The following is a 22467-nucleotide window of genomic DNA, read 5'->3' as shown; positions in this document are numbered from 1 at the left end:
TCTCAGCTAAACCCATCACCACACTCAACTCTTGTGCATCACTACCATGACTCAAAACACATTAATGGCAGCTTTGCCTTTGCCCTCCCACTTACGTCTCAGACTTGGGGTCATGGTAACGACTTTCATGATGGTTTAGAGCTTTTAGTTTTTTTTAGCTTACTGTTTTAGCATCTAGGTAGGCGTTCCATTAAGACGAGTTGCAGGGCCATCTTTAGTACTTCTAAATTCAAATCTCCAATTACCAAGCTTGAAATACGGCATCGTGAGGTACTGACGTACTGTTGGAAAGCCATTTCTTTCTCTGTTATATTTTGTACACTTCTATGTCATAGTTCAGATGCCAAATGGAACTTATTTCGTTTCGTCAAAAGATATAAAATTGTTTTGGTAAATTTTAAGAATCAAATTCAAATATTAAAATGCAGATCCACCATAATTACACTGTTAATCTTTTCATGAAACTAAATTTACTTATTTTTCAAATATAATTTGCAAGCAACACTAAATTTTCGAGTGAGATGGACAGTCGTAGTAAGTAGCATGTTTGAAGTCAAGTCAGTCAGTCAGTCGGATTCATTTCCAGAATCAATGTTCATAGGTTGAGGATTGTTACTATTGCCTTTCATCTCATTCTTCTCATCATCGTATCGCTTTTTATCAACCCTAGCCTTTGCTTCATATGGTTCCTTCTCCTCCTCTGCACCCACACACAATGTTATCTTACTTACCTTCCTTCTTATAAACCAAATTAAATCCAAACATATTACTTACTTGGCAACTTTCTCCACCTATCTCCAAGTATTTTGGACACCTCTGTAAATGGTATACCCGGATGACTTTTCTTCACATTCTGTAAAACATCATCTCAGTCATTCAATTTAATAATAATAATAATAATAATAAACAATAAATAGAAGGAAAAAAAGAAACTCATTTCGGTTCATTGGCTGCCCTATTTATTCACTATAAATGTGTGTGTATATATAAGACCCACCTCCCTTTCCGCCTGTGAAAAATAGAAGAAGCCAGTCATTGCCCTCTTTGGTGCATTAGGATCCTTCTTTTTCCGCTTCTTCTTCTTTCCATCATCTTGTCCATCTCTACCTTTCTTCTTACTTTCTTTAGAAGAAGAGGCAGCTGCAGCAACAGCAGCTTCCTTCCTTTGATCCTTTTTTGCAGGTTTCTGTAATTGGCAATTCAATGTGCAATACCAAATTATACTTTGTCGACAATTTCCATTTACAAGAATAAACTATGTGAAGGAACAAAATGACTTACCTCTTTCTCATCTCCACTTTCACTAGCATCAGATTCTTCCTCCCCAGAATCATCAGTTGGAGAACCTCCATCGTCCTTGTCAATAACAAAGTCCTCATCCTGCATTTACAACTTCATCAATAGGGATAGCCAGAAGCTAATAGCTCAGACGTCAATATCTGGAATGGTTGCTACTCAATCTTACATGCATCCCCAAGGACAGAACATGATATCTTTCCTATAACTACTACTAAAACCAATGTGTTTAGGGGTCACTCGATGACCAAGTGAAAATTGTAATCAATGCATATTTCAAAAATAGAGAACCATGTGCATATTAAAGACCTAAATAAAGATGGGGAAAGAAAAAAATACCTCCTCATCACTTTCATCCACGCCAGCTTCGTTCTTAATGCGTTCAAGATGTGGATCAACTGCATCATCATCATCATTTTGAAGAATCTCAGCCACACCATCTGCGGTTCGTACATCTCCAAGGTTCATAATCTTCAAACCCTTAGAACTGCATGGTAAAAGAGCAGTTAATGAATTGCCAAAAGGACCAGAATTACTAACTCAATGGAAGAACCTATTAACCTAACCTGATGAAGTCAAACAAATTGTGATATTCATTTCTCTGAATATTCCGAAATAAATGTTCTTGCTCAGTTTTTAATCTTATAAGAAGATCAAAATAATGCATATTTGAGCCACCAGCAGCATGCCTCTCAAATTCAACATAGTCAATCTGGCATTTTGAGCAGAAAGGGAAAGATAACCAAACATGTCAGTTAAAATGGGTACCTGTCATTTGCATCTAGAACAACAGATCAATCAGGAGGCAAATTAGACTTTATACCTCTTCATGAAGAATAAGTGTAGGAGGTTTGGGTAGAAAAAAGAAGCTCTTTTCAAGTGGATACAGGACTCCATCTTCAGCTTTCAATGAAGACTTGACAGCATAACCATCTTGACAGCTACGGAATTTTCCTGGTTTGGTAACTTTGGCACCAGATAAACCACGCATTATTGTGGTAAAAACTTCGTGAATAAGTCCCTGTTTTACCAAGCATAATAATATACGTAAATTTGAAAGCCAAGCTTGTAAATCAAGGGCACTCAGCACTTTGAAAGGGCTTATATTATGAAAAAAAAAACAAATATTACCTTGTAAGATGGTTCCAGCCTGTCTTTGTACTTGGTATTCAAAAGATCCTCATTTATGGACAAGGTGCTTTCAACAACATAATCAGTTTCAAACTGCAAAAAGATGAAGGAGAAGATAAGTCAAAACTTTTCATGGTATATCCAGTGAACACAAATCTAAACAACTAGCAATACCTGCAAGACAATATGTGGGTACAAAGTTTGCCCTTTACGGATAGGTGGATCCAGTGTAACAACAACAAAAGTATGAGGCTGGTTGAACTGCCAAACAAACAGAGTATAGAAAAGTATGTTAAAGAGGTTGTAAATATATTTTGCCTCACTTATACCAATGAACATTACTATCTTATATCAGTGAAAGAATTGAACCTTTGGAAGCAAAAAAAGACGCACAACACTGCTATATTGAATTTTGAAATCATTAGCCTGTCCTTGGAGTCGCAAGAATGACAGATGAAGTTCAACACTATACCGACCCCTGTATGAAGAGCATACTAAGTCATACATTTAAAGGAAGAAAACAAAATTGTATAATCAAATATACACAAATGACACATTGGTTCTGATTAGGTGATTTTTCATCCCAATGTCAATGTGCTTGGGAAAGACCTACCTTGGTGTGAGGATTGCAATGCCCTCAAAAGTGACAACAGCTTCCTCAACTCCAGTACCAACATCAGCCACTGACATGATTTTTTCACGGAAAACCTAGAAGGTAATGGTACATAGCATCACCGAAGTAATCATTAGTTGTAAATTCACATTTTCCTAATAAAGAAGTGACAACAGACTTACCTGAGCAGGAGGACGATTTTCATCACCAACAAATTGGGTGTTGGCGTTGGGTATGTGGAAACTTATCTCCATAAGTGAATCTTTCTGTCATCAAATAAAACTACTTTAGTAAAATAAAAAATAAAAAAATCAAATGTGTTCCTTGTTCCTGGACAAATTTGTTGTAGGTAAAACATTTTCTTTATCAGTAAAGGTTATACATGTAAATAAGGTGTTTTACAAGCATTAGGAGGGAGTTAAACTTCTTTCAACATTAATAAAATCAGAAGAGCAGTGAGAAACACACCTCATTAGCTCCAGTTGTATCATCCACATGGAACTCCAAGATGACATCGTTTTTCCCTTGAAGCTGAGTTTGTGATACATCAGCTAATGACACTTCAAAAGCTTGCTTTGAACCAGTCACAAAGGTAAGCATATTCCCTGCAAATACAAATAAAGGCTTTTAAAACTACAAGAATATGTTGTTTGTGGAATAGCAAAAACCAGGTGAACGCCAGAATCTGAAACCTACCCAAAAGGGAAAAATATCAACCATCCAACGACCAAGATAAATGACAAAAACCTAGGGATCTCAATTAAAAGGTGGCTTGAAAGTAGCAAACTCAAGAAAAGTTAATGAAGAAAAAAAAACTAGTATCCACTAATGGAAAACAGTAGTGACAGAAAACTATATAAATTTGAAAAAGAACAAATCGCCAAAACTTGATTTCAAGTGCTCAATACCTCACTAGATCATCGATTATATCCTAAGAATGGACTCCTGAAGCAAAGAAGGCTGCAAACCCTAAATTGATGGAAAATTGTTTAAAAAACTAAGAAAAATGTTTTAAATGACAAACATCCACAAGAATATAATAACAAGTGTGCAAGATTAACCAGATGTAGGACGCAAAAAACACAACATTTGAAAGAACATTATGTAACCTGCTTCTATGGCTACAAACAGAAACCAATATATGTTTAAAAGCAGAAGGAAAAATATGAGATTTCACCAACCATTTAAATCGACTTCTCCCCAGTTATGACCACTGACAGAAAGCTGTTTTTCTTGTGGTGTTATTCCACAATTATTCTGAAAAAAAATGGTCAAACTGGCAACATCCTGCACAGAGAAATTAACAGCAGAAAAAAACAATCATGTATTGATAGCATCCTCATCCAAGGAAACAAATACAAACCTTCTATTATTTCCCATTTACCATTGTTAAAAGAGAGCTACTGGCAACCATTAAGCATGCAGAATGAGAAAATAATTTGCTTATTGAGAGAAAGTTGAATACTAACCTGGTCACGGAATCCAGCGAACTTGTAGTACAATCCATCTTTGATTCTAACACCTAGTTGATTTGTCCTAGGGACCTTCATCCATGTAACCCCTAAGATATCAGATTTGTCAACTTCTACTGCTTTACCGCCTCCTTGTTTCTTCCATAGAATACCTCCTGAATAAATTTTAAGCTGCCCAGGATTCTGCATGAACATGAAGTGGAGAGCATGTAAGATTCCAATTTTTTTTTTTGTTTTTTTTCCAGGTTTAGTGAAAAGGGAAAAACAAAACTTGAATGAATACCAACATGACCAGAACCACAAGACTTCAGAAGTTTATACTTTCCTCAGCTGTTTCCAGGCAAACTATATAAAATATAGAATTTAAAAACTGTAATACCAACATGTTTAAGCTTAACATGGAAAAGAAGGCAGCATATGTTCCACTATAGCTGTTATGGGCCAAATGTATGTCAGGAAAAACTTAAAAACCATGAATTCCGATTCTCCAATTAAAGCTTAGGATGTGATTTTATTATTTCCTTTCTAGAATAGGTTTCCTATTATGTAATAAGACCAGGTTTTATTAAAGGGATGTATGGAAATATAAACCCTAAGCATAACTATTATAAAAAATCCTAAAGAAATCTGGGTTCTCTCTATAGTCTCCCTATAACAGGTGTTAAGGTTTCCCTCCAACTTTAATGAGTTGAATTACCATTGACAATAGGTCATAATCAGCATAAAACAGATTAAATAGTAAAGAAAAAGACCGAATATAGGTTCTACAAAATTTAGTAGGGTTCTAGATTCGTAATCAGAGAAAAATAACAGAACAAAGAACCCACATTTTGTTTTATCAATTAACAAAGCCTTAACCTAAAATCATAAAGTTTTCACCATAAACGATGCATTCTTCAAACCCTAAATGAATCCGGGTTTTAAACGAATCAATCACACACACACACAAAAAAAGCCACAGTCCATTTCATTCCATCAAACATAAGCATCTATGAAACATATCGAACAAAAAAACAGAAATAAAGTATAAAATGTTAGGAATAAAATAAAATAAAGAATCAGGTTCCTCGAGGAAAAAAAAAGGAAGAAACCCCAGGCAATAAACTAATAAAAACTGCAAGAACCAATTGAGTTTCCTCCCACATTTAACCTAAACATAGAGAAGTCATGTGAAGAGAAGTAGTAATAAAGAAAACTAGGGTTTAGAACTGATTTCAAATGAGAAAGCGAAATCGAAAAGACTAAAAACAACAGATGAAACTACAAAGTAATCGATTAAAAAAAGTTCTATCGAAAGAGGTCTGACCGTGCCGCCTCGACCGCCAAGGGAGATGTTGTTGAAGAGATGACCGTCCGTCATGCCGGTCAATGCGAGTCCGAGAGGAAACCAAAGAGCCCCAATGAACGTGAGACAGTGAGCGAGTGAAGAGATTAGAGGGAAATAAGAACCCGAGTCTGAAGAGGTGAAGTTGGGGTTTCTCAATTTATAGGCGGTAAGGGTGTGCGTACTGCGCACCAATGCCGTTATGGCGCGAAAACAGGAAGAGAAGGGGGGAATCTGGTACGTTTATTAGAAGCGTTGTTCGAATGAGAGGATCAATTATATTCGGCCACTTAGCCATTGGATCGTTTTCTTCTTTTACTTTCGTCATTGGATTGGGCTCATTGCTTTTTTAACTGATTCCGGGCCGTTACAAGTTCTCTTTTGGGCCATATAAGCCATGTCGTTTTCATTGATTTTCTTTTTAAAAATTAATTATTTAATACATTAATCCCTATATATATTTTGTAAGAGAATATTAATTTTAACTCGATTAGTATGGATATTTTGTTAATAAATATTATTGTTAATGCAGGAGTATATGAGTTCGAGTGTACTAAAATACATTGTACTCTTATTTATGGGTTGATAAGGGGTTATAGATAATTCAAGACTTTATGTAAAAAATAATAGACATGATAAAAATTTATAATAAAAATATTAAAAAAATCATACGAAATAATAGTTCTATGTAAAAAATTCGAATTTAATTGTGAATTATTTTATAACAGTGGAATCAAGGTTGATAAAATAACATGACGTTTTGAACGAGGTACAAGAAATTTTGTCTTAATATTCATTAATTACTTAATTTTTTTAGGATTTCTAGATCCCTTCGAAATATATCAAACAAAAAAATTTAAAATTTAATAATTATTTAATATAAAATTTGAATTATCTTTATCCGAGTTAATGCTTAAATTTAATAATTGATCTTGAGTCTTAAATTTCTCTTTCAATTTAAGTTAATTTTTATACTTGATAATTATTTTTATATTTGAGGTTAAATTTTTTTTATTTAACTTTTTTTTAAGGAAATATTGAAAAAGAAAAAACAAATCTTATGAGATGGGGAGATTACAAGGATGGAATTTATTATGAATAGTTTTAGCTATCATTTTACTGTTTTGGCACAACCTCTCCGATGTCAAAATAACCTAATTCTCATTCATTTGTCATTTACGCTTAAAATTACTGTATTACTACTCATTGGACGAAAACTCAACACTTGGAAAAGTAGAAAATAAAGCCCAACTTACGCATAAAACTTATATAGCAATCCAACGGTAGGATTGAAGTAAGAGATGACGTCAGAAAATTTCGAGGGAAATCATAATTAAATTATATATTTTTATGATAGTAAAAGTAAAATTTTATTATTTTAATAGTTTGCATCTTTATAATTTTTAAAGGATTAAATCGTTCTTTTCTAATTTTTGAGAGGGATGAAATATAATTTTACCATATACTAATTTAAATTTTTTAAAATTATAAAAAGCATTAAAAGTAAAATTTTCTAATTTAAAGAGACCGGGTCACTTTTAGCATGTAGTTGAATTTTTTACCATCAACTTTCTATCCAAATCCAAATCAAATAGGTTGAATGTGTTTATCAAAGACATTTATTTATATATGTAATAATTAAATGTACTATGATGTCATGTTGATAATAATATTAATAATGTATCCCAATTCTGATTCTTATATAATAGGTGTGTAGGATTAAAATTTGTGGTTGAGTGGTAGGTAATATGGCATCTTGGTTAGTGTCTACTTTCTAGCATTTTAGTTGGCCATAAAGAAAATCAAATGCTCACAACATTTATATTGTCAATTTTAGAAGTAATACATATATTTCGATTCTCAACCTTCCCAATTTTTTCTTCTTTAAATAATCTTTCCAATTTATTGTTACAAGTCAACTCTGAGGCAAATATAATTATAATTTTTTATATTTAAAGAAAAACACTGTGGATTTCTATTTATAAAAACAAAACCTTATAATAACATTTATTATATTGTTTTGAAATGATTTTAAGTCATTTATTATTTTGAGTTACAACATTTTGATGATGCTTGTGAAAATAATTACTTAATAAATTTATAAAAAAATCGATATTGAAATTAAGTATATTTTTTTGGTTGAGATAGTGAAATTCAAAAAGTGAAAATTATTGTGTTTTGGGCATGGTTGTTTGTATTGATTGGAATAGCTGGTTGGACTGAGAATTGGTCAAAATTTAACCGAAAAGAGGCATACGACTAGTTGACGCGTGAACATATACGAACTGGTTGAACTAAGCTAAAAAATTAATTTGAACTAACAATTGAATTAATATTTTTATTTAGATGAATTTATTTAACCAAATTATAATCGATCAGATCGATGAAACTAACGAATTAATGATTAAAATTCATGTATGTATTTTTTAAATTTTATATAAAAAAATAAAATTTTAAATAAATTCACCTACTATTCTTTCTCTTAAAAAACCATCCTTCATTTGAAAACCTCCCACTCTTCCGGTCACATAATAAATGTGACGCAATCTAACATTAATGAAAATACTAATGTTTTTCACTCTAAACCCAACAATGTAATTATTCACTTAAATGACTAATTTAAAATTTCTTAAAAAAAAAAACTGAAACTAGAATTAATTTGAATGTGAATAACTCAAAACAAAAAACAATTCAAATATACTTATTCTTGGAAATAACTACAAACCAAACTCAAAAAAAATCTACTCATTGTTTTTACCACTTTTGGTACAACTGATTCAAATAATTTAAGAATTCAGCATTTACAAGAAAATACTCTTAATTCTAATGAAAAAAATGTATTAGCTGAGCATAGAAGTACAGCTATTCTAAAATGAATGGAAGGTTTAACACCTAATTAAACTGTCCGAAATTCCCCTGTTTCACGGCGATAAACTTTCCTTTTCTGTATCTAACACACGAGGGAAATAAGGCCTCTCTTTAATTTCACTCTCGAAGCAGCAAATTTAACTCTCGCAGTTAGATTAAGATCGCATCACCTCTCATTTTCTTTCCTTCCACCCAACAAGTGAAACCCAAGAAGAAATGAAGAAATTGAGAACCTATTACGCGCAGTTCCGTCACAACAGTAACCAAGCAATGGAGCGTAAATGGATCTTGCCATTAGCTCTTGGCTCCATTGTTTCATTATTTCTACTCTTTTTAACAACATTAACCTCTTTTGATGGCTCCCCATTTCTTTTCTTCTACCATCCCTCCGCCGTACTCGGCGGTTCCTCCCCTTTCGTGGAGAGCCAACTGAAACCCATCCCTGTCTCCACTCTCCCTCCACCTCCTCGCTTCGCTTACCTCATTTCAGGCTCCGCCGGTGATGGCCTGATGTTGAGAAGGACCCTCTTGGCCCTTTACCATCCTTTGAATCAATATGTAGTTCATCTTGACCGGGAAGCTAGCTCTGAAGAGAGGCTCGATCTGGAGAAGTTTGTGAAAGATCATAAAGTGTTTAACAAATTCAGGAATGTTAGGATGATCGTGAAAGCTAATTTGGTTACTTATAGGGGTCCTACCATGGTTGCTAATACGCTTCATGCTGCTGCAATTTTGTTGAAAGAAGGTGGAGACTGGGATTGGTTTATTAATCTTAGTGCTTCTGATTATCCCCTTGTTACTCAAGATGGTGAGTTTGGATATTCCAATAAATTTATCTTCGATTATGGTTATGAGAAAAACTCCTTTTTCCCATTTCAACAAAGGTTTCCTTTTTTGCAATTTGTTGACATTTAGCTTTGGGATTTTGATTACTTTTCAGATCTGTTACATACATTTTCATACTTGCCAAGGGATCTGAATTTCATTGATCATACAAGCAATATTGGGTGGAAAGAGTGAGTACATCTTTCAAAGCATTTAAATTTCAAATTTCCTCCGAGTTTCTACTTTTGGGTAATCTTGTACTCCTGGAAACAGAGTGATTCTTGGTGTTGCAATGGCAGGTTTCATAGAGCTAAGCCAATTATTATAGATCCAGGGTTGTACAGTTTGAAAAAAGCTGATGTGTTTTGGGTTACTCAAAGGAGAAGCGTGCCTACTGCATTCAAACTCTTTACAGGCAAAAGATGCTGAAACCTTCTGCTAATATCTTTGAAAGTTGTGTTAGTTACTATATTTAGATGTGTTTACTTATCGGTTATTTAATGATCTCTCATAGATTTGTTTAAATGATCTGTTTTAGATGATGTTTCACTGAATAGATTTGTTGACATTGTTAGAATAGTGGAATCTAGTGTTCACTTAGGATTCTTTATTAAGCATATTAGTGGTCACAGTTCAAGACTTTACACATCTGATTATTGATAGTTTCTTGATCTGGGTTTCAAAGACCAGTAGTTTTAACTCGGCTAAGATTTAAAATGAGGTCAATTTGGTGGACTATGGAGAATAAATGACTTACCTTGTCGTGTTTTCTTCTTCTTTCCAATTGTTCGAAAGCAGCTTATTGATGCGATTTTTTTCTTCTTAATACTGCTTGTCACAAGAATTCGGAGTTTCTGCTCCAAATGAAGTGGACAGGTATGTAGAGTTGTAAATGACATGTCCCAAATGCTTCACTCGATTAATGCTGCTAGTTTGCAGCGTCATACTAATGTACACAAAGAATGCTTTGTTTCCGGCATAAAGGACTGCTAGTTAGAAGGCCAAAAGACCTTGGTGGGACACTAAATTGTTTTTACTTGTATCTTTCCTTTGTTTGCTATTAGCGATGAAACCTGAGTTTCTTTACTCTAACCCTGTTAGATTATGTGATGAAAGTCTTTTAGGAGAAAGATGCATTATGGACTTTTTGCATATTCGTTTTAAAATAGAAAGTTTTATGTGTATTAGTCATCACCGATCTTCCCATATTTGGAATTGGCTGTCGTGTCATGTATGTTACTCTGTAAAACATGTTCATTAACATTTTTGCAGAATTTCCTCTACTATCTCGTGAACTACCTTGTTGCCATAATCTCTATTAGACAACCATAATGTTCACCATTATATCTGCATTAGGTGGTATCTCTGACAAGCATCTCTTTTTCTGTAATAGGTTCTGCTTGGATGGCACTTTCTCGATCTTTTATCGATTACTGCATTTGGGGATGGGACAACCTACCTCGAACAGTCCTCATGTACTACGCTAACTTTTTATCTTCTCCAGAAGGTTACTTCCACACCGTGATTTGTAATGCTCAAAAATTCCGTAACACTACCGTGAACAGTGACCTCCATTTCATATCATGGGATAACCCTCCCAAGCAACATCCTCATTACCTCAGGCTGAATGACATGCAACGGATGATCAACAGCAATGCTCCTTTCGCAAGAAAGTTCCCTCGGGATGATCCTGCAGCGCTAGACAAAATCGACTCTGACCTCTTGTCTCGTGGTCCAGACATGTTCACTCCTGGTGGTTGGTGTGTAGGAAGTGGGAAAAATGGGAGTGATCCTTGTTCCGTTATTGGTAATACAACCGTCATCAAGCCTGGCCCTGGAGCAACAAGGTTGGAAACTTTGATTAGCGCTCTTCTATCCGACAACAATTTCCGACCACGACAATGCAAATAATAATACCATCGGAAACTTGATTAGGGGGGCATTCAAACCAATTAGTGTTCGGTTATACATATCTCAGAAGACAAAGACAATGATGAAGATGAAGACGAAGACTTGGTCTTCATACGATGCATCCATATCCATTATTCAGTATTACTTCTGGCAAGAGGCAGGAAGCTTGGATTCATTGATGGATATCAATTAATAGAGTTATGATCGCAGATGGTTCACTGATAGATAATATATATATTATATTTGTAGTGTTATGTAACCATCACAAATTGAAGCAAATTTTTAACAATAGAATTTATTTGCCTTGCAGTCGACATGGTTTTCTTTCTTCACTTATCTATACTCTTATTTAAAATTTTGATTTGAGTACCACAAATCAGGAATTTTTTGTGCTATATTTTCATATAAAAATAAATTAATTCAAAATATTCTTATTTTAATCACTTACGCCTAAACATGATAATTTTAGCTAAAATCAAAATTTTATTATTAAACTATCTTACGTTTCTAACCTTTTTGGATTACAAGTGTAGGGTAAAAGATGGGACTTAAGTTCTTATTTTAAAACCATGAAATTTCTTTACGTAACTAAACTAAGGTGTTGTTTACAAAGTGAAAGAAATAGGTACGTCACCACATGATTTAAATGTTAGAATATGTGTGCAGGAGAAACATGAAAATGGATTATGTAACCTTGTCCATTACCATTCACTAATCAGGCTTACTGGCTTGGCTTGGAGGCACAATCACGTGAATCAAATTGAAAAAGCAGGTGCTGTGATCACATTCTTTATCTCTCAGCTCTGCAAAATTCATGGCTTGTTTAGGGAGTAATGTGGTTAGTCTCGTGCCTGAATTTTGGTATTATTAACTTTAACTGAAACATCACTGTTTAGTTCTGTGTCAAATGATGCTCATCTTTTCAACTTTTTCTGAAAACAACTAATTAAAAATATAGTCATACAATAGATTTTCAATACTACTTGTTAAACATATATATGGCCACCCTACCATTTATACGTATACTCTATTAAAATAAACTCTCAAACTTTATCAAAACAATCAATTAAGTCTCTTTAAATTACCTTTTACACCTAATTAAATCTTAAATTAACAAAATTGACTAAACAAGCCCTTTGATTGATATTGATAGTTAAGATTTAACAACAACATTGATGTGGCTATTAATAGATGTTGCTTCAACACTGATTTGTTAACGTGGTAGTGTCACGTTATTTACAAAAAAAAAAAATTGTCCACTTTCATTTAAACTTGAACAGTTATTTGTCTAAACTCATTCTAAAAATAGAAAGAAAACATAAAAAGTTTATAAAAAAAAAGAAAGCTCATTAAAATTTATGAAAAATTATTAGAAATTAATTAAAAATAATAAAATTTTATAATATTACTATGTTATTTTATAAAAATAAAGACTTTTTGACAATTTCATAATCAAGTTAGGACTTAATTAATAGATGATACTAATTCAGTCAAAATTTTGACATCTCATGTTCTCATCATGTGTAAATTTTATCTAAATTTATTTTGATTTTGACAATTTATTTTGTAGTTAAATAAATTTATAATTTATTTTTTTACCCAGAATCTTTTTATTTTTACACGTGATAATTTTATTTATTACAAAAATTTATCTAATAAACTTTTTAGTCTCTCCAAATTAAAAGGAAAAAAATAAAAGTCGAAGTGGGATAAATGCAATGCAATAAATATAGTTTCCCGGTAACTAAATAAAGTCGACGTTGGAAAAAATAGCTTTGAAGTACTATGCATCAAGATCAATGAAAAGTAGCCGAAAGTTGATTTTCTTTTTCCTTCTTAAAAAATAGTTTAAAAGAATTTTAATTTCATACTTGAGTGAGACATGTGTAAAAAAATTATTTGAGGCTTTAATGGGTACGTAAAACTCATAAACCTATTTATAAATTTTTAAAATAACATAATAATTATTGTTATTTGTGGTTGAAAATTTGGAGAAAAAATATATACAAATGTTTATATTGAAAGCGAATGAAAAATGTTTCTTCCAATGTTGGCCAAAAGTAAGCATGCATTAATTAGTGTGGAACTTGACAACTATGATTTGTTGACTAATTCATTTCACAGCGCCACTTTATACATACCCAATCATTGCAATCATACAATTACATAATCCTGAAATGTGTTACAATGTCCTACACCCTCTTTTTTTTTAAAAAAAATTTTAATAAATCGGTCATGGATACCTTCTGCTATTCCCTTTTTCTATAAAATGAAGCTTTAATTGATAAAGTACAAAAATGAAAAATTAAAAAGACATTTTTAAAATTCAAATCCTATTTATTTTTCTATATAAAAATATAAAATCACAAACACACCCTAAAAATACAATTTACTCCATAAAATAGGAATAATTTCATATTTTTTTTAAGTTTGTATTAACCCGTTTTTATTAAAAAAATCATATTTATATCATATTCAAAATATTTTGGTGTATCGAATAAAATACACACAATCTGGAACCAAAAACTGAGTTAAAAATTAAAATCTCCCCTAATAATAACAATAAAAAGAAGAAGAGATAATCAGTGTTGCATACCTGAAATAGCGATCGGCAAACTGAATAAAAAAGGAAGTGGAAAGGTATAATGACGCAGAAGGATGACACTGACAGTGAGGGTAAATAGCAATGGCTTAAATTGGCAGTGTCAACCCTCCTGCGACATCATACCTTCGCCTCCCCTTTCTCTTTCACTTGCATTCTTGCCCTCTCTCCCCCCAGCACACCTATTTATAGCGCAAAGGCTTCACCTTTTATTTCTTCTACATTGCTTTTTTTTTCTTTATAATAAAATAATAAATAAAGTTGGTATTTGATATATTCTACATATATTTGAATTTTATAATCAAAACCAATCATTTAAGCATAACTACAATTAATTGCCTTATATTAAACCAAAGCTTCATTAGCAATGTATATAAAATCTATTACAGCATCTCTTATTAATTTGTTAAGGTACACATATCGTCATAAAATGTGAAAATTTGATAAAGGGATGATGTGATAACATAGTTGACTGCATGCATGATGGGGAGGCTATAATTCCTATTATTGAAAACAAAAGAGAAGTAATTTTGTTTTTCTATGGAAAAATGTAGGAAGAGCGGCCGAAAAAGAAATTCTACAAAGAAACAACCCTAAAAGGCATCATAATTAAATATTCAACAAAGTTGACCATCTTTCATGTTACCAATTTGCTTGCCTATATCAATAATTAAATATTACTACTCAAGTCCACCTACAAATTTCCTACTCTAATAGGTGAAATGAATATATATATATAATTTATAATTATTTAAATCAAAATGAGCAACTTAAATAAGATCCATCTAATTCATTAACGTTTCTAATTAAGTGTCATAACAAGGAGATGACAATCTGAAAATCAACTAATTATATTAAAATTGGATAATATGAAATATAATAAAATTTAATAAGATTTAACTTGTTAATATTAAAATTACATTTCAATAACATTTTGGAGTTGGGAGAGTATTGCCATTAATTAATTGACTGTATTAATTATCTATAAAAAGATGAGCCTGAGAAAACTTTTAAATTGATAACAATACTCTTTTATTTTTCATGATATTATTTAATTAACTTTTAAAATAAGTATAATTTAATTTGAAATTATTAATTAAAAATTTGAAGTAAATAATTGTATCAAATTTATTTTTATCAATTTAAAATAATATATTTTATGTTTATCATTAATGCTTAATTAACCTATTTTTTAATTGTTTTCAAATTAAAATTATACTTTATTTTCTTATGTAATTTTGAATTTGTATATTGTTTAAAAGTTAAAGAGAAATTATCATTATTAATAATAGGTAAAAAATAATTAAAAATGTATTACTTAAAAATTAATTGAAAATTAGTAAGCTAAAAAAGGTTGAGATGTTAGAGTGTCCAGATTTCAATATGATCCTACGTCTAAATCATGTGTTAACTTTATTTCCAACTTAAATTTCAATACAAATTACAGATAAAGAATGAACCTTCTTCGTATCAAAATACCTTTGCTGATAGACAAATTAACATCTAAGACTGATTGCAATATTATTTTATAAAGAAAGTGTCACCCTTCTTCTATCAGAATAATCAATACCTCATTCAGGTACGGTAATTGTAGAAACACCAGTGTTAATATTGCGTCACTAATTAAGTTTAAATACAAACTCATTAACACTCCCCTTGTGTAAACCTTCCTCTCTTTAATATGAATTTTGAGAAATCTCCGGCACATGAAGACTTTAATTACTTAAATATCGTAGATGAAACCACTTAATATTTACAAAAGGTTTCATGTATGCTAATGGAGAACTGGGTACTGCCCTTAATCTTAACATTACGAATGCACAAGTCTTTAAGAAAATAAATTAAGAACTATTATGCATTTGATTTGGAGAATTATTGATCATACTATGAAATATGAGCTAAGAGAATTTGAAACAGATCAAGAAATGTATTCATAGATCAAGTCTTAGCTTAGTTGATACTATTGCTGTAGTAATTAAGAAGATATGGATTTAGACGTATTTTAATACATATTATTTTAATTTAAAATTTTAGAGAGATTATATATGATTAGTAATTGTATATATAAAAAAAAATTCAAAAGACATGAACCCGATGCTTGATTCAAGTACTTGATGCAACTAACTCAATACGTTTGGGACTCGAATCCATTCGTCTATCCCTGCCTGCAGTTTTCTCTAAACCATAAAAAAGATGGAATAGATATAGATATGTATAGTGTGCACTAACCTTGTAAAGTCTGCAGACAAAGCAAGGAACCCCGATAAGATTAGAGGTTAGCACTGAATCCTGGCGCAGAGAGACGGTGTGTCTATCTCAATTCATAAATGAAATATACACCATCTCCCTTGCGACAGGATTCCATTGCATCTCTAACCTTTAAATCTCCTTGACTGCTTAATTTCACAACCTAATGTGCATGTATATATAAATGCAAAATTTGTGCTGCATGTGGAGGGAGCTCGAAGACTGGGCTAGTTGGTGTTGATTAAATTGTTTCTTTATTCAACGTTTATTAAACGAGTTTGAAAGATTTGGCTGTAGGGACTCCGAAAGTAAGGTTAAAAAGACCAGGAATGAATGTGGGTTGTTGTTGTAATCAAGGACAAACCACCAATGAGAATTTCTCAACTGTTCAAAGTCAAATCAATTGCATCCTATTCTGGGTTCAAACAACTTTCAGCTGGGATGCGGTGAATCAAATGACTTATAATAATATCTTATATTACAAGTTATATAATAAAGATATGTTTACTTGCCCTCAAACCTACTCTTAAATCTCCACTTGCACGTACCCTTTTTTATAGTGTGAACAACTTTCATTTCTTATTTAAAACTTAAAACCCATCACCATCAACAAAAATTTACTTGGAGTACTAACCTACTATGGATTCACAATATCGTCAACAAAAAGACTTTTCTTGTGTCAAAGACTTTTCTTCTGTCTCTGTTCATACTGTGTATATCTATATAATATTATTATCTCATATTTTATTTATAGGATTATTCATTGACTGTTCTGGTTCAGGTTGGTTTTATGCAAAATATTTAATTTTTAAGTTTGGATCTGATCTAACGATCTATAAATGGGTTTACTTTTTTGTTCAAACTTGACTCAAATTAAGAAATGTAAATTTGAATCTAGCACAATTTGTTCATATTTGACTTTTTCTAAATTAATTTTTATTTAAAAATAAAATTTTAAAAAAAATTATAATATACTAAATGCACTAAAAATATTAAAATAAAAACTTTTTAACTTTATATTAAAAAATATTACCATAAATATAATAAATGTTATATTATATTAGAAAAACATAAAAAAATATAATAAATACTTATTGTTCTAAATATCAAAGACTTTTCTTCTGTCTCTGTTCATACTGTGATTTGCCATATATAACTATATAATATTATTATCTCAAATTTTATTTGTAGGATTTTCATTCACTGTGCTGGGTTTAGGTTAGTTACATGTAAAATATTTAGATTAAAATTTTAAGTTCGGGTCTAATTTAGCTCTAAAAATGGGTTTAATTTTTTGTTTAAACTTGACTCAAATGAAGAAATATGTAAATTTGGGCTTAACCTAACCCGTCTATATTTGACTTTTTTAAAATTAATTTTTATTTAAAAATAATTTTTTATAATTTTTTTAAATATAATACACTGAATGCACTAAAAATGTTAAAATAAAAGTTTTTTAACTTTATATTAAAAAATACTACCATAAATATAATAAAATTTTATTATATTAAAGAACATAAATAGTTTATATTTTGGGTTGGATTATTTAGTTGGGTAAATATTTTTTAAGTTTTGGGTAATGGATATAATTGTTATTGTATTAGTGATTTAATATAAATATAAATATATAATTATTATTTAACATATATAATTAACATAATTATTTTTATAATATAATGTATTCAGTTGAGGATGAGTTGGCCTTGGGCCAAAATACTTGCCCAAGGCTTGGTTCATATAAAAAAACAAGCCTTAAATTTTACCTGAACCATATTTATAGTAGGATGTCTTTGAGTCTGGACAAATAATTGACTGACTCATGAGCAAATCTAATATCAACCCATCACATCACTATTGTTGAGGGGAGGATGAGCTTGTTCTTGGAGAAGTCTTCGAAATGTCATTTGTTGGGAGTCGACAGATTTCTCAATGGTAGTCAGTATTGTATTTAGGGCATCTGTGCTCGATTTTATACTTTGAGTTTTGTTTTAATTATAAAGAAGCACCTCACCCACTAAAAGAATGTAAATATTTGGTCTTATAAGGAGGTTTGAACCTAAATCTTTATATAACATTTATGGGTATAGATAATACCAGCCGAAACTCCTCAAGACTTTTCAGGAGAAGCGGGAGACAAAACCCAGCATGAACAAGACCATCATTGAGGGGGAACCAACACACGATACTTTAAGGTTGAAAAGCTTCTCTCAAAACAAGTCCCTTGATACTAGTGAAAAAATTATAATCCCATTAAATATATATCAAAACAGCTTTCATAGTAAGCTCCAATGTTAAAAATTTTGGATTGGGATTAATTAATCAATTTAGTGAAAAGCATGTGTTTCAATATTTGAAAAACAGATTTAAAATTAAATAAATAGTAATATTAATTAAGCCACAACCCAATCGAATGAGTTATCAATTAATTCAACCGAATAATTTGGTTGATGACAAAGACAAATCATGGCAAAATGAAGATTAATATATTATCAAATCATAGGAGGCATTATTTGAACTAGAAAATTCAAACCTTTGAATAAAATAAGAAACAAAAACAGGCTGTCTGCTAAGAAAAAGCTGTATGAATTTATTATTTAATCTCACAATTCCTAGGAGGAGGGTGTTTATTGATTCATTTATGCATGGTCTTAGAATATTTTTGGTTTGAACTGTGACAACAAGAAATCCTCCTGTTACCTCATAAGAATAAAGATTCAGCTTCACCCTAATTTTCTTTTTTAAAGTGTCCAATAGTTTTCTGTTTTATTAATCAATGGCTTATTTTAAAGAATGCATTTCTTATTGCATTGGCTCCACCACCATTATCTCTAAACCAAGAAGCTGCCAAACTTAATAGTTTCTTTAACTGCTAGTTGCTACCATGATACAGACAGGATTTATGTCAATTATTAACTATATTATTCACTGGACCTAGATAGGCTTATCAATCTCAGAAATTGCAGTACGACCAGCCAAGCATCAAACTTAGAAATTAAAGTAAAAAAGCGGCTAAACTTACCAATATCTCAGCCATTGGAGATTCAATCACAAGGTCAGAAATCCAGCTCCAAGCACCGAAAGATTCTGCCCAAAAGGAAAACTTTTCTCATATGGGAGGAATTCAGAGAAAGATTCATACTTGATCATTATCTTGAAAACAAGCTGATTTGAATTTGTACTAGCAGCGACTGCACTTATTTCAATTTGCTTCAATCTGATCTCTAACTAAAATTCTATCACATATCAATGAAAAAGTAGTTGATAGAAACTTGTAACTAAGGGAACAATTTCAGCCACATGTATTATATTCAGTAAATACAAACCTGCACACACACATATATGGATTGTCTATATATGCAGTATACTATCAAATGAGTAAGGTAAGGTTATGATATTATAGGACCTTATAGTGGAATGTGGGGTATAGAGGACAGGTGATGAACCCAAACAATCTAAAGACAAGTCCTTGACTAGTCAGCATTGTCTGCTGTCCGTATAATGCCATCTGCAGTGCACTAACACTACCCTCAGGTCCCAATCCTCTTTGTTTCCCTGTGTTCATGTAGATATTCCTTGAATAATGTTTCCTGAACTGGCCATCTAAGTGATGCATTTGGATTGCTATAGTACACTATGTTAATAATCAACATGTATATGCTTGAAATATGCGTAACTGAAAACCCAGATAATGAAAAAGAAATGCATTACAGTACTGAAATTAAGCCCTTTAAGATATTTATATTATTAACGGGAAGGATATATATGCTAGCACTGAAAGAGCATTTTTAGACCGTGATTGGTTCGTCCCGTGACCTTTCATTAATATTTTTTTTCCTTTTTGCTCAGTCAAGAAGTGAAATTTCATTAATAAAAGGCCACAAACATGACACCTATTCATAGTTCCAAACTGCAAATCAGACACAACCAAAATATCAAAAAACCAATACAACCATTCACGATCGAAAAGCCAAAAAGATATAAAGCCACTTCATCGTTAAAAAAGCCTCATGGACCATCCTCACTAATAATTTGATGTGGATAGTGGCCATTTGAACCGTATAACTCCAAATTCCCTAATGCATTCCAAGCTATATCTAGGACATTGTTGAAATATGTACATATAAATATATATATATAAGCCTCAACCTCTATATAAAACAAAAGGAATAAAACCAACCGAAATATGTGTAATAGGAACCCAAATAATGTACAAAGATGCAGATCCGTTGAAGCTTGTGGTCACACAACTATATCAAACTGATAAATAAAACTAAGCAATCACATGCCTTAGATGTAGGTTATGGTTTAAATAAGCATAAATAAAGAAGAGAGGAAGAGACAGAATAACAAGGCTGTCAAAGTGTCAACTAGTGTATAGATTAAGAAGAGAAGGACGAGGCCATTCATGCAAATTAACTTGGATTGGACTAGGTCAAGATTTAGCTGATAATTAGTGTAAACATTATGCCTAGAAAATTGAAATTAATATATACCTGACATAAAAGGATTTTGTTAGAGCAAGGTGTGGCGCCTATAATCGATCAAACTCTGCCAACCATCATAGCTAGCTAGGGTTAGGATCAAAGTGCTCACTGCTTCTTTTTAACTTATCTGGTCATCTCCCTTGGACGCAAGAAAAAGAACAAGAATCCAGCTGGTTGGATCAAAGTGCTAGAGATTCATAAAGTGCTCAAACTTGTTTGAAAGACTGAGATCAGGGAAAGAGTTTTTTTTTTTTTCGTGTAAGGAAAAAATCGAAAAACCTAGCTTCTGAGTTAAAATTGTATTGGTTTACGGTTCGGATCCAGTGCGTCATAACCTGTTTTGTTTTACAGTAATTAGGGTTGCCGGTTTTCCTGCACTGCTGAGGGATCGAAGCAAAGTCAACTCTGGAATTAGGAATTAAGGAATAAAATATGATTAATGATTGTTTTCCACTTTTGAATGAAACACGTCATCTATATTAAAGGCCCAGAAGCTTATGTTTGTCACTTTTCTGTTGGTCGCTGACTATTCGTTTCCCTTTTTTCCATATTAAAATTAAATTGGAAATCGACAGCAAGTTAAATGTGGGCTGCTTTGATTCCCTTTTTCAATTTTGCTAGAATGTAGCTTCAAACATTAATATCCTTTATTCATTCGAAATCGGGTGTTGGATATACATGCGTGGTTTAGGGTTAAATCATTTACAACTATAATCGATTCGACTAAAATTCAAGACTCAAAAGTTGAACTCAAGATGTATAATAATAGTATTATTAATAGATCAACAGTTTGACTCATAAATATCTCTAATTTTATTAAGTTTTTGATTAAATTGATATCATGAATAAACCATAAAATTTATTAAAATAATTAATTTTTATATATAAAGTAATGAGTATTTGGTACACTAATAATATATATTTTTCATTCTACAAATAGTTTTAAAAAAATTGACACGTGTTTCTTTATTTAAATATTTATTTTTTTAATATTTTATTATATCTTTATAAAATACTTATCAATCGTAGGTGTTTTTAGAAGAAATAAATTATAAGTTAGTTTTACTATAAAACTTAGTGGGTTTCAAATTAAATGATATATTTGTATTTAATTGATATGTTTACTAATATAATTAAATTTGGATTTTTTTATCATTTCGAGTTAGTGTCACTAAATGAAGTAATTCTGATATTCTATTAAAGGCATATGTGTGGAAATTATGTATTTTGAGCATAAATATTAATTTAAAAATAAAATATAATAAATAATAAAATTTATGGTTTGAAATTAATTAATAATAATATATGATATTAAGAATATTAAATGCACAACAATTATTTATCATGGTGTTTTTATCAATTTTGAGTTAGTATTGAGTTAACTTCTAACACTACCTTAATCAACAAGATTATCAATATATACAATTGATGGAGGTGATAAAGTATTCATAATACAATTAAAAATGCAAAGATTATATTAAAGTACAAAATTAGTTTAGTTATAAAGTTAATATTTATTGATGTAAATAACACGGGTTCAAATCTCACCATAATTATGTTAAATCGATTTTAACAAGTTAATCAAATTATTTAATACTATTAAACTGAATCATCTAATTACTTACTTCATGATCAATTGTTTATCAATTCATATGCAACGAATTAATAAAATCATCAATTCAACAATTTATATG

The 22467-nt window shown here is 31.2% G+C and overlaps 2 protein-coding genes and 1 long non-coding RNA gene across 4 annotated transcripts; 1 reads left to right on the top strand and 2 right to left on the bottom strand.

Annotated features, from left to right (window-relative positions):
• Window positions 1-382: 382 nt before the first annotated feature.
• On the bottom strand, window positions 383-6124 carry LOC107924261 (FACT complex subunit SSRP1). The gene is made up of 16 exons (XM_016854622.2): window positions 5819-6124; window positions 4510-4695; window positions 4222-4327; window positions 3509-3645; window positions 3223-3306; window positions 3041-3135; window positions 2797-2905; window positions 2602-2688; window positions 2428-2520; window positions 2120-2317; window positions 1863-2008; window positions 1636-1783; window positions 1282-1380; window positions 998-1186; window positions 775-853; window positions 383-700 (listed from the first exon to the last, which is right to left on the bottom strand). Exons 1-16 carry the CDS (start codon window positions 5870-5872, stop codon window positions 567-569), a joined length of 1944 nt encoding a protein of 647 aa, XP_016710111.2. The 5' UTR covers window positions 5873-6124; the 3' UTR covers window positions 383-566.
• A 2530-nt stretch (window positions 6125-8654) lies between these two features.
• LOC107924262 (beta-glucuronosyltransferase GlcAT14B) lies at window positions 8655-11754 on the top strand. Its single transcript, XM_041080842.1, has 4 exons — window positions 8655-9512; window positions 9645-9720; window positions 9829-9944; window positions 10923-11754. The coding sequence occupies exons 1-4, from the start codon at window positions 8921-8923 to the stop codon at window positions 11438-11440; spliced, it is 1302 nt and encodes a 433-aa protein (XP_040936776.1). The 5' UTR covers window positions 8655-8920; the 3' UTR covers window positions 11441-11754.
• On the bottom strand, window positions 10688-20477 carry LOC107924263 (uncharacterized). 2 transcript variants are annotated; one of them, XR_001691743.2, is made up of 3 exons: window positions 19309-20474; window positions 14037-14224; window positions 10688-12243 (listed from the first exon to the last, which is right to left on the bottom strand). It is a non-coding gene; the product is annotated as an uncharacterized lncRNA (long non-coding RNA). The 2 variants fall into 2 exon arrangements; XR_005904779.1 differs by having other exon boundaries at window positions 11904-12258; window positions 19309-20477.
• Window positions 20478-22467: the final 1990 nt, after the last annotated feature.

This window comes from Gossypium hirsutum, chromosome A11 (assembly GCF_007990345.1).
Source record: "Gossypium hirsutum isolate 1008001.06 chromosome A11, Gossypium_hirsutum_v2.1, whole genome shotgun sequence".
Classification (NCBI taxonomy): Eukaryota; Viridiplantae; Streptophyta; class Magnoliopsida; order Malvales; family Malvaceae; genus Gossypium; species Gossypium hirsutum.
The sequence above is the reverse complement of the archived record's forward strand: the minus strand, read 5'-3'. Positions and strand labels throughout refer to the sequence as shown.

Excerpts from the sequence above, each read along its gene's own strand:
- LOC107924262 (XM_041080842.1), top strand. The coding sequence starts at position 8,921 with ATGAAGAAATTGAGAACCTATTACGCGCAGTTCCGTCACAACAGTAAC. Across the intron at positions 9,721-9,828 it reads AGCAATATTGGGTGGAAAGA|GTTTCATAGAGCTAAGCCAA; the intron begins GTGAGTACATCT and ends TTGCAATGGCAG. Across the intron at positions 9,945-10,922 it reads TGCATTCAAACTCTTTACAG|GTTCTGCTTGGATGGCACTT; the intron begins GCAAAAGATGCT and ends TTTCTGTAATAG.
- LOC107924261 (XM_016854622.2), bottom strand. The coding sequence starts at position 5,872 with ATGACGGACGGTCATCTCTTCAACAACATCTCCCTTGGCGGTCGAGGC. Across the intron at positions 3,307-3,508 it reads ATACAACTGGAGCTAATGAG|AAAGATTCACTTATGGAGAT; the intron begins GTGTGTTTCTCA and ends ATTTGATGACAG. Across the intron at positions 2,521-2,601 it reads ACCCACATATTGTCTTGCAG|TTTGAAACTGATTATGTTGT; the intron begins GTATTGCTAGTT and ends ATCTTTTTGCAG.